Source organism: Hydractinia symbiolongicarpus, chromosome 6, assembly GCF_029227915.1.
Source record: "Hydractinia symbiolongicarpus strain clone_291-10 chromosome 6, HSymV2.1, whole genome shotgun sequence".
NCBI lineage: Eukaryota > Metazoa > Cnidaria > Hydrozoa > Anthoathecata > Hydractiniidae > Hydractinia > Hydractinia symbiolongicarpus.
This window is the reverse complement of record NC_079880.1, coordinates 23603968-23615688: the sequence shown is the minus strand read 5'-3', so window position 1 is coordinate 23615688 and position 11721 is coordinate 23603968. Positions and strand designations below refer to the sequence as shown.

Genomic DNA, 11721 nt, shown 5'->3' with positions numbered 1-11721 from the left:
TTAAGAGGGTAAGGAGTGGCCAACTGGATTGGTGCCCATCAATCAAGTTTAATTTTGAGTTTGCCCTAAGACATTAATTTGATACATTTGTTTGCGTCGAAGCTTTCGTATGAGAGAAACTCAATTTTAATATCCTCAAAGAAAGCTTAGTTACGCCATTAAATTTGATGATAATCAGTAAAACATATTTTATCTTATCATTTATCAAAAACAGAATTAAGTATTTGGATATCGTGTAGATATTGTGTGTAAGCGTGTCATGTTAAATTAGTTTGGACAATCATCAAGTTAACTTAATTATTAATCGAGTTGTCAATCAGCTGTGGTCCCACTTAAGCTGATGTCTAAAACATAAGAAACACAAAACTAATTATATGAAAAAAAACATATATTTTCATACTTTTTTTGAGACAAGAAACTTTATCTTAAAACACAATGATATCCTGTTGCATAAATTTTCTTGTCCCGACTATTCAAGTTTCCTGTCTCGACCATCCAGGTAGTCTCGATGTGGTTGGTTGAACATGACAAAATCCATCTGCTTTTTTTCGGACATAATCATATTTTAACGATTTTGGAAACATTAGTTTTTACCAAAACACACAGTAGCTACGATAAATCTTTCTGAATTTAATTCATTTCGAACTTTTTCGCGCCTCTCTGTTTTCACACACAAGTAAATATATCTCCATAACATGGCGTCATTTTTAAATTTGTGTAAAAAAAGATATTTCTGTTTGTATATGTTTTAATTACATGGTAATTCCTTTTAGCCACAGGGAATCACCGTTGTCATAATGAGAATGTTAATTAACTTCCCGCATGAGACGACAATATGACCAAAGATGAGATGCGCTTGTTAAGTATGACAGTGCAAGTTGTAGTTGTTAACCAGACGTGTGCCAAGGAAGAGACGTCAAGATGTTGAAAAGAATATTTAGTTTATTCATATTATGTATGTACTTTTTTGTGTTTTAAAATAAAGTGTCTATATATGTTTGACCATATAGTTGTATACGTCTTTTTATGTGTTTTTAAAAAGTTTAGTATCAAACACAGGCATATATATTTTGTAAAGTTTGATGTGAATTTATAAACTACTACATTATATAAATGCGAGGCTGTTTTGACGTTTTAAAGATATTCCCTCAGTTACGTTTGTCATAGGTAAATAATAATAATAATAATAATTTTTTGTACATGGAAGTAATTTTAGTTGCTAGTTTCATAACAACTAAATCTATTTAACATATCTACATAACCACATGGCCAATTAACTCTAGTAAAAAACTGTGAACACTTTGTTTTGGTAAGAGCATACGAAACCTAAAAAGTCTTTAATCATATCTTTAGAAGACAGACATACTGAGAGTCCACAGAAGAATGTTTCAGATTCAAAAGATAAATAAATACTACCCTCACATACAAGCTTTGATAATCGCGAGAAGCGTTTAGTTCTGAAAGCTAATTCACATGTTTTTAATTAGACTGACATTTCTGAATTTAAAATGAGACATGTCTCTTATTTCAACATGGTCTTGAATAAAAACAAATATATAGATATATAAGAAACCGCTATTGGACTATTGCCTATCTACGACCATAGTTTGTATTAAGGCTTCAAATTCAGTATTACCTTAACGATGGCATTAAAAAAGGCTGAAAATTGCAAAGGTTGAGGAATATATTAGCCATTTGGTTTAAAGTTTTATCTAATGTTTCCTCCTTGCAATTTCTGTGTTCCTTAATTGTTGTTCTACTTCTGATGCAGTTATATAACTTTGTACGTTAACACGAGTGTAGGAGGTTATAGAATTGACAATCCTTACAAAGATGGACTCATAAACAGAAAGTAACAGAAGGATAACAAAAACAATGACTTTTTTTTTGTAAGATTCATTCAGCAACTTCATCTGCTTGAACAAATGCTACTAGGAAATATATTTACTTTAAAATTAAAATTTTTCAATCCCCTTTCCAGTTAGTTAACCGATAATTATTGTGTTGTTTTATTTGTTTAGATTGCGTCTACCATCTTGGAAACGTCAACGCAAGTAGGTTTAATTTTTTCTTACTGTATTCCAGTGTCGGTGAAAGTGAGGTGGCTGGTGCGTGCTTTAAGTAAATTTTAAAATGGTTGTGCTGTAAATGCTATGTAAACGATAGCAACGATAATGGGGTTACAACCCCCCCCCCACCCCCCACAAATCTAGTTTTCATTTTGTCAGTTAAATAAGGCCTAATATGTGGAATATATAAGGATTAATTTTGCCGAAAAGTTAAGAAAAGTTAACATTTAAAGTAAACCAAAAAAACACGCTATTTTGACAAAAGATAACACAATACATAAAAAATAGTTTTTAACTGCTAAAATGTAAAAAAAGATTAAGGAAACTTATTAACTTATTAAACAGTATTTTTCAAGTTAAATTTCAAAAGCAGTTCACAACACCCGTCCAACCCGCCTTACAACACGCCTTACCACCCGCTAAAAACATAATAACATGGTTAAACAACTATTCATCCTGATCTGGTTGTAAAAAAATCACATATTTAAAAAACAGAAACAAAACAAAATTATAAAAAACAAAAGAACATTGATTCTCGCAATGTGAAAACAGACCTGAATTAAGCGCCCATTGAATGGTCCATGTCACGTGACTAGTTTTTGTTCTTCAGTATGATTCTGGTTATGATATATTATTTGGAATTAATTGCATATTTTTCTGTTAAGCTGTATTTTCGGTTCAGTTTTATAACGTTAGATTACGTTAAGAATATAGTTAAAATTGAGATGTTATAATAGCCTGGAAGTTATATAGATTAATTAAAGAAAGGGTTGTATACATTTTCGCCAATTTAAGTTCTTGATCTTTTTTTCTGTATCTATGACGGAGTTATATATTCTATAGAAAGAGATCCTAGATGTGACGCGACAATGCAGAGTAACGATAGATGTAAAGGAAGATGGTACTTTTATCAACATTCGACATCTGGCGATTGCTACAAATCCAATCTTAACAGAGGTCGTTGTAAAAATAATTTCTTCTCATCATACAAAGAATGTTTCTTAAAGTGTGTTACAGGTATGTAGTCCTTTTCTTTACCTGTTTATCTGCCATTGCTTTGGTGGGAGAAAGGAGCTAAGAGGCATACTTTGGACCTCCTACGCTGTGCGTAAAATTAGAAAGAAAAGGACTTTGGTAAAGATATGTTCTGCAGTAAGAAAATTTCTTTTTCGGCGAAGAATAAACATTTTTAGCTAAAATTAGTCTCAGCTCATCAGCTTATAGTTTTGGACAAAAACAACACGCTAAAATTATGAAATAAACGCAAACGAAATTTTACAATAGCGTATAAATTATTTTTTAGGCCAAACACCGTCCATTTTTTGTACAATACTGTTTTCAACAAAAATTGACTACAATTTAATAGTATTTAACTGTTAAAAATTGGGATGTAAAAAAAATAATTCACATTGTATTAAAATTGAAGGCAGATGTGAAATCATCAACAATTGACTATATAACAACTAATTATACAAAAACTACAAAAAAGTATTCTAATAAACTGTTCATAATATGTAAATAAATTTTCGTCATCTGAAGAGATATGTTTTAAAACTACAATAGAAATTATTTGTCACCAATCAAAACAAATTAATTAACATGGGAATTAACGTTCCCTAAGAATATGACGTTTTGTTACTGAATTGCTAATTTTACTCTATTAGATCACCCTCAACACGAAGACGATATTCTTCTTTACTTTACTATGTCTGATTGGACGGCTGACATGCAGGTATGATTTAAATAGTTCGGTTTGAACTTCGGTCAAATTATTATCTTTGTTTTTAAAACCAGCAAGTGTAATTTATTGTTTTCTTCATGTCGATGGAAAGGAAAGATTTTAAAACAAAAGATCAGCATTATGGCATAATAATAGAATATCATTGAGAAAAAGAAGAGCTTTTACACCAACTAGCGTTGATACAAACGAGGAAAAACTTTAGGAGTATTATTTACTGAATACAGTAAATGAAGAATTATTTTTCAACATTTCCGTCATTTAACTATTCCTTTTTTTGCACAGGTCCTGAAAAAGAATATTGCTGACATAATAAAAAACAAGTGTACTGAAGACACTTGTCCATTCCTTGAAAATACCACATCAATATACCACCATCCTAGACTCATGTAAGTTCTATATACTTTACATTAAAACCTCCCCCTGGTACGTATCCTTTTAGCGATTAGCAGGAATTACATTAGCTAAAGGATTGAAATCATACCCCAAGATCCAGGTAATTACTTAAGAGCAGCTTGTGGAATTGCATTTATTTCTTGTTTTATTTCAGGGCTTATAACGTCTACAGATCGATCAAGGCGGATGATGTGCACATCAAGAAGGACAAGATGTCACGTGGGACGCGTCACATCTTCTGGATTAAAATACATAAAACATTTGAACCCAATAAATCTATTAAATTCACATCTACTTTAGAAATTGTTTTACTCAATTCTGTTGATATATTAACTTCAAAAGATAAAGTCGAGACACCGAAAAATACAAAAATGGCCAGTAGACACGGTCCGGGTAGCATCGGATTTCCGGTGTTGGGTGTAATTGTTATCTTACTTCTGATAATGATGGTAGTTCAGAGAAGAATGAGGTAAGAATAGTTTTTGCTAATTTTTATGTTTTATAATTCTCAACTTAACGAAGATGTCGCTTGTTCATCAACGTATATAAAAAAACGGTTTAAATTTGCTACTTGCATTAATAACTTTTTTTTTAATTTTTCACATCAATTTTTTATATATGTAACTCTTATTGTTGATAACATTTCTACTTTAATAATGAGTTAGCTCTCAAAAAGTCGAGTAACGTAGAAGTATTATCGAACATAAAAGCTCTTAAAAGCACCTTCCATAAAAAAAGTACATATTCTGGTCATTGAATTTTCGCCCATCGATAATATTTTGGACATAACTATTTCTTGCACCCTTGGCATAAAATGTAATTTAATAAAATACTGGTATGGCAAGCGTTCATTGGAGATGACATTGAAAGATTAACTTTATTCTGTATTATACTTCTTAGAAACAAAAGATTACTCGCGATGCGCAACAGAACAACCAGCACACCACAAACATCACAATCACCGATCACAACAAATGTCGCTGTTATACATAACCCTGAACTTTTTACTGAAATGTTAAAACCTCCCCCTTATGCGCCAAAAGATGAATACACGGAAGCGCCCCCTCCGCCTTACACAGACGTCACCGCATAGACTAATCTGTTGTTATGTTATACGACAATTGTCTATTGTTCTTAGATCAAATTACACTATCTATTTGCAAAACATTAAACATGTGTTGAGGAAACACATGTGTGGTGTTAAGAATATACTCTCAACTTGCTACCATGTTTCCAATATAAAAATAAATGTTGGAGCATGAGATGCGTTGTACAAACTATTGATGACGTCAAGTCTAAGTGAGGACTTCGAATACGATATCTGATATTGTGGTTAAAACACGTACCATTAATGTACCTAATATAGATAGCCTTTCACGTATCATGTATATTTTTAAGCAGAATTTTTAATTAATTTATATTGTCGTTGTTTGTTTACCCCCTTTCTTCCTTTCTGCAGATGTATATGTGTATCAATCTATTTTGACAGTTTGCAATGAATTGAAAACCCTATTGAGAACAATTATAAATTTAAACGAGAGATTTAAAACGGATCGTGTATTTTAAAGAGGCTACGGAACGGCTGTTGGTTTTCGACTTTAGTGATTTACACGAAAGTCGAGCTGATAGCGGCGAAAAACAAACTGGTTATTTTTTCGGCATGTATGTAATTTACAGACTCGAACATATAGATATATCTAGAATTTTTATCTTCTCCAGCCTTGGTCATGTTTTTATTCAGAATGAGTCTCGCTGAAATATTTCATGGTAATATACTTTTCGAAAAATATTGAACCAGCGAGCAAAGTGCGCTGGTCTGTTCATTGCGCAAAACGCGTTTAACGGATTTGTAATATGTGCGCAAGATATACGGAATGTGAGCATTTTAACCGGTTCGTAGCCCCTTTAAAGGAGCTAATAAATTTTTGAGCTGTAAATTTTGACCTGTGTTTTAGAACAGATAGGTGTGTCCATCACTGGAATCACGAATTATGACATGACAGCGTTTCTTACTATTGTTGTAACTTTTTATCACTCCAAATGTTAGTTGGTTAAATGGCTAATTCATTGTCATCTTTTTTATTCGTAAGAAGGACTCGAGATAATTCAATGAAAACAAACATTCGAATTGGTCTACGAAGTTGCGTTGCAAAATTAAAGTTACCTCAGTGTTTAAATATTTTATTTTCATCTTTGTATTTTTCCTTACGTTTTTATCAAGCTTTTCCAAAACATGCATGTAGCACTAGATATCAATTGTTTCTCTGCATGCATGTCCGTTTAAACCCCATTGCTGACGAATACTTAACGTTTAAGCTTAAAATAAGATTTAACAGTGAATTTGAATAGGGAGAATGTTCGATTCACTTAATCTCCAAGCGGAAGCTTACTAATAGACTGTTTCTGAAAGTTTAAGCAGAATCATTTCAGATGTTAGGAAGGTCAAAAGAACGATCCGGTGAATTAAATCTAGCTGGCTGTATGAAATATGATATGAAATTATGCTGAGAAGATGAATAATTTGAAGTGTTTGAACATGAGATGTAACAAGAAAAAAAATTGATTGCAAGAGATGTACGTACTTAGGCCGATGGAATTGCCATTTGCTTGCACGCTTTTCAGTATCTGTTCAGGGTACCAAAAAGCGTGCATTTCTCTTGTTATCACTTATAACAGCCTATAATTAAAAGGATTTCTCAGTTGTGCTAATTTTTCACGTCACAAGTAATATGTCAATCTACTGTGTCATCTCAGAAAACTATGGTTCCATCAACATCGTGAACAAACTTGCATTAGGGAATAAGGAATATATGATTGTGGCAAAGAGAAGCAATTGGGGTCAATTTTCTAAGTAAATTCACCCGTGTTGAGACAGATGGGTTGATGACGTATTTAAAAAGTCCTCTAAGTCTTAAAATCTTTGTAACGGCTCATCGAAAGCACACGACCCTATACATTTTCCCAATCAGCTTTTTCATCTCTAACCAATATATGCTACCGGTAAAAAACATTTTCGTATAATAATTTTTTGTTTATCGATGGGTTATTGCTGGCGCCATCAAAATCCAAATCACGGATCACTTCCATCGTTCCTCTGTCGCCTAGGTGGATTTTCCCACAACTTACCGACTAGTTTTTCACTATTACAATGCTAACATATATTCATATAAGGAAACATCTCCTCTGATAAAATCATGACAAAGATTCATAGCCATACCTTTTATCTTTTCATATCTTTAAGGGGAGGTAAGATTATCATCCTCCTTAAAACACGAGACACAACACCACCCATCATCTATGATATGGTTAACTCCAAGTGCATGCAAACAATTATGTAACAAACAAATGTGGAACTCTTAGTAGGGCGTCCTTTTAGTTGTCATAGCCTTTTCAAAAAGCTTTCTCACAACTTGGATTTAAAAAAAAAACACAAGCAAGACCCTGTCGTTACCCCGTTCAACTAAAACAGTCACACCCAATTTTATTTTGTTAAAGTTCTAAGATTTCTAATTTCTTTAATTACAATATAAACAGAATACCACCTGTCTCTTTGTTAAAACAGTCACGCCCAATTTTATTTTATGGAAGTTTTTGAGAGATTTGTAAGTTAACTGTATATATTATGCACCTATGATTGCAATAAAAACACTACCTGTTGCTTAGCTACAACAGACACACAACAATTTTATTTTACCAATCTGTTTTTCACATAAACAAGAAATGGAACCAACTGTTTTTTGCTGAAAGTTTTTTGGTGAAGATAACGTAAAAGAAACAATAATATTAGCTAGTATAAAAAGTACCAAACTAAATAAAAAGTTAACAGAACAGCATACATACAGCTGGCTAACTAATTGAATATGCTCTATTCTATCTCGATCTATACAGTCAAAACCTTAGAATTAGTTTGTTTAAGATTTCTATATGACTAAGAAAAAAACTATGTGAAAAAGTCTAAAATACATAAAATTAAATTATCCTTAAAAAACAAAGAATTCTACATTCAAATAAAAATTATTATAAATCCACCAACATCAATGTCATCATTTACGTCAACATTCTAAATGTTTTCACTTCACAATCGTCCAAAAGTTTCTGTGAACGTGACCCTCGAGAACAGTACCGCGTCCGAGAACGGTTTCGATCCGCTTATAGAATAAAACATATATCGCTTTCTTCCGATTGGTTAATTTGCTACTCGGCGAAGTTTTGGAAATACTTAGGCAAAAACAGTCGCGCGGCGACTCTGTTTTTAAAGCTCTACAAGGAGCGGCGCGCACAGTTACAGGCCGCGTTTCGGTTATAATCAAGTATTCAGCAGAAGAAATCAGTGGCTATTCAATATAATCCAGACATTGACCTCCAGGAAACAAAAAAAAAAAACGTTTATGTTTAGTCAAACATGAAAGATCTACTTCACTCCTCTTTGCTTGATTTGTTTAATGGCGTAACTGTGCAAACTGATATTGCTTATGTGACGCAAAATGACGCTGTATACTCCATAGCAGTTGTAACTTCATCTGCTGTTAACTATCACCATGTCAATGGGAATAACGACCACTCTATTACGCAAAAGCTGCATACGTGGGACGCTTTGTGGAGGTAGAAATAAAGGGTTGCTATATTTACGTTAAGGTGTGTTTTGTTTTAAAAAGAAACTGGTTAGTATGGAAACCGTCTCTATTTTAAAGAAGTAATTATTATTTAGGAGTAAATAAACAAGATTTGTAAATAAAGTTTTTATGATGGTAATAAGCAGTAGTTGGAGGCCATGATTTTTTTCATACTAGCTACTAGCTGTGTAAACACAACACATAATAAAGCGCTTTATTGATGGATACAAATACTTATTTTTTATCCCAGTCGCTAGGGAGGATTACAAAACTATAAAGCAATAGTTGTTTGTATAAGAACGAAAACAGTGCGGCTTTCTTATTATCAAGTGCTGCTGTAACTGGAACACTGAATGCAACGTAAATACTTCGACGCAATGGAACACTTTATGGTTTTCATCTTCGTGGCTTTTGGGCAGGTAAGAACGTTAACGTATCAAAACTGGTTGTTTAGTGACATTGTAATCAATTCTAAGAATTTATATCAGGTTCTTTATAAAAAAAAGTTGCATTAGTCAAATAAAAGGTTTCTATTTTTTCGTCAGAATGCTTTTTTAAACATTTTTTGACTGTGAAATATCAGATAATTATACACGACGACACTGAGAAACTGTACATAAGAGTAGAAGATCAGCACGAATGCTATAAAGTTATAACAATATTGACTTGAGCATAACTATAGGAGTGAAAATGACGCCCATATGCGGCTACAGTCCAAACTAGTAAAAAAATATTTTTGTGTATAAGTTGTAAAACAGCTTCTTCTTCACCAGCTTTGATATGGTAATTGATTATGTTTTGGCAGCTCAAGCGAAGCACGACATTTATATCTATCATATTGCACGTATAACTTAATTGGAGTAACATTCTTATGAAAGATTGTTTGCTATAAAAATTTTCTTCAGAGAAGCATGTCCAGTAACAGCTTATAGCGTATTTTGTTCGAATGTTTTGTTGATAAATGATAATTGTCGTCAAACTGCAGTTCTATCCAAGAAAATAAAAATGTCATATAAGCAAAGCATAAAAGGTTATATCAAAGATAAAGTTATTATCGATGTGTTGGACGTAGAGAATCCATAAAATTTCCCAGTTTTTTGAATACCCTATAAAGCGTTTTGAAGTTTCATTTACTTTTTACGTTTTTATGTTAGATCATAATATCGCAAGCAATATCAGCAAATCAATCTCTGCTTATCACGTTGACAAAAGAGGGATCCACTCCGTTCCTATTGTCTGATTTGGCAAAGGTTGCTGACGCCGTAACTAAATGTGTCAAACCGGAAGGAATATGTCATCACGAGGACGTCATTGAAAATCAGTACCACTCCACAATCAAAATCACTCTGCAGAATAATGGTACAGACTTTTCAGCTGTCGGCATTTCAATATCGCAACGTATTCGAACCAATCGCTTCAAACGGGATATGTCACAACATAGAACATATCCAACATTGAGGGTGAAAATATTTATACGAAGCGATGAAGGGTTGAACTTAAAGCAACTTGGGACAAGAAAAATGCGTGGTAAGTGATGCGTTTGTTTATTGAAATGAAAATGGAACAATTCAGTAAGGCAATGCTTAATTCCTAAAAAAACACGTAAACATTCTTGACGTTACTACTGCGCTCATAATCTTTTAAGGTATGATGCAAAAACATCATTTTTCACACACAGTGAGCCAAAATTAATTGTTCAATGCGCATTCTGCATGCCATTTGACATCAGTGGTTCTAAAATAGAACAGTCGTTGTTGTTCTGTGCAGCTATTTTGAATATTTACCACTGGATAGAACTGTTAATAGGGACAATTATCTAATGTCAAGGAGATCATGGGAAGCAGATTTAACCTTCTTAATAAGCAAATGATAAAAATGTTTTTTAATGACCTGATGTTTATTTTTTTTTATATCTCTTTTTGCTGTGACATACTTATAAGAATTTCAAGCTACTAAATCTTAAATTTAAATTTCAAGTTACTAAAGTTTGAAAATAAATCGGAAATCATAACACTGTAAAGACATATGGCTTACCTTTTCTAGATTATCTGAGCTACTTGAAAACAATGCAAAAAAGGCTGTTAAAACCTGTTAAGACAAAACCTGATAAGGTATCTACAGCACAGAAGAAGGAGGTTTCAAAACATTGCAAGATTTTTAAAAGAACCACTGTCCCAGAAAGAACAATTTATCGTGAAAATATGCAGCTTGAAAATGGTGACAATTGGACAGTTGATAAGTGTTTAAAACGCATTGCGTCTGTGTTTCAATCCTGTACTGCGTAACATGGCATTCACGTGACACTTATCAGTAAGCAAAAGACGGCATATGGCACGCATGTGACTAAGCTTCTTTTATGCACACAGCATTGTGATTCTATTTGTCACAATGCGCACTATAATGCACCCTACATACGAGCATTGGTGCTGAAATTTATGCATCAAACTCTGTTTATCGAAACGTTAAACGAAATATCTTTCAACAGTGTAACCTGTGCAAACAAACAAAAAAATTGTACTGGAAATTTTTTTTTGTATAAATAGGTAAAAAAAGAAAGACAACTAAAAGTCTGTTTTTAATGTTTTTACAACCCCCCTTACGCGTTCCTTATTGAAAGAAATTAACAGCTACCCCCACATTTCTGCTTTCACTTGCCAATTTTAAAATTGCAACTTTTAATAAAGCCATTAATGGATCTAAATTCTTTTTGACCCTGACACTAAATCAAAACTGTAACCTATTTAAATTTTCTTTTGGTACGTGTGTTGTGTTCCGTTAGAATTCAAACCACTTGATGATTGCAAATATAACATTTTTTTATCCTAAAATTAAGATGGATTAGTCATTTTTCACTGAAGATCTTGCGCTGAAGAAGTGATGACTGTTTGTAAAACTGCATTTTATT

The 11721-nt window shown here is 32.8% G+C and overlaps 2 protein-coding genes across 2 annotated transcripts; both read left to right on the top strand.

Annotated features, from left to right (window-relative positions):
• The first annotated feature begins 829 nt into the window (after window positions 1-829).
• Window positions 830-5621, top strand: LOC130647150 (uncharacterized). The gene is made up of 7 exons (XM_057452907.1): window positions 830-955; window positions 2022-2054; window positions 2913-3086; window positions 3734-3801; window positions 4093-4196; window positions 4358-4672; window positions 5104-5621. Exons 1-7 carry the CDS (start codon window positions 922-924, stop codon window positions 5294-5296), a joined length of 921 nt encoding a protein of 306 aa, XP_057308890.1. The 5' UTR covers window positions 830-921; the 3' UTR covers window positions 5297-5621.
• Window positions 5622-8970: 3349 nt separating this feature from the next.
• Window positions 8971-11333, top strand: LOC130647762 (uncharacterized). Its single transcript, XM_057453723.1, has 3 exons — window positions 8971-9235; window positions 9971-10343; window positions 10860-11333. The coding sequence occupies exons 1-3, from the start codon at window positions 9170-9172 to the stop codon at window positions 11099-11101; spliced, it is 681 nt and encodes a 226-aa protein (XP_057309706.1). The 5' UTR covers window positions 8971-9169; the 3' UTR covers window positions 11102-11333.
• The last annotated feature ends 388 nt before the right edge of the window (window positions 11334-11721 follow it).

Bases quoted from the DNA above. Each gene is read 5' to 3' on its own strand.
- LOC130647762 (XM_057453723.1), top strand. From the start codon at position 9,170: ATGCAACGTAAATACTTCGACGCAATGGAACACTTTATGGTTTTCATC. The intron at 9,236-9,970 runs GTAAGAACGTTA...TTTTTATGTTAG, and splicing joins TCTTCGTGGCTTTTGGGCAG to ATCATAATATCGCAAGCAAT. The intron at 10,344-10,859 runs GTAAGTGATGCG...TACCTTTTCTAG, and splicing joins TGGGACAAGAAAAATGCGTG to ATTATCTGAGCTACTTGAAA.
- LOC130647150 (XM_057452907.1), top strand. From the start codon at position 922: ATGTTGAAAAGAATATTTAGTTTATTCATATTAT. The intron at 3,087-3,733 runs GTATGTAGTCCT...TTACTCTATTAG, and splicing joins TTTCTTAAAGTGTGTTACAG to ATCACCCTCAACACGAAGAC. The intron at 3,802-4,092 runs GTATGATTTAAA...TTTTTTGCACAG, and splicing joins ATTGGACGGCTGACATGCAG to GTCCTGAAAAAGAATATTGC.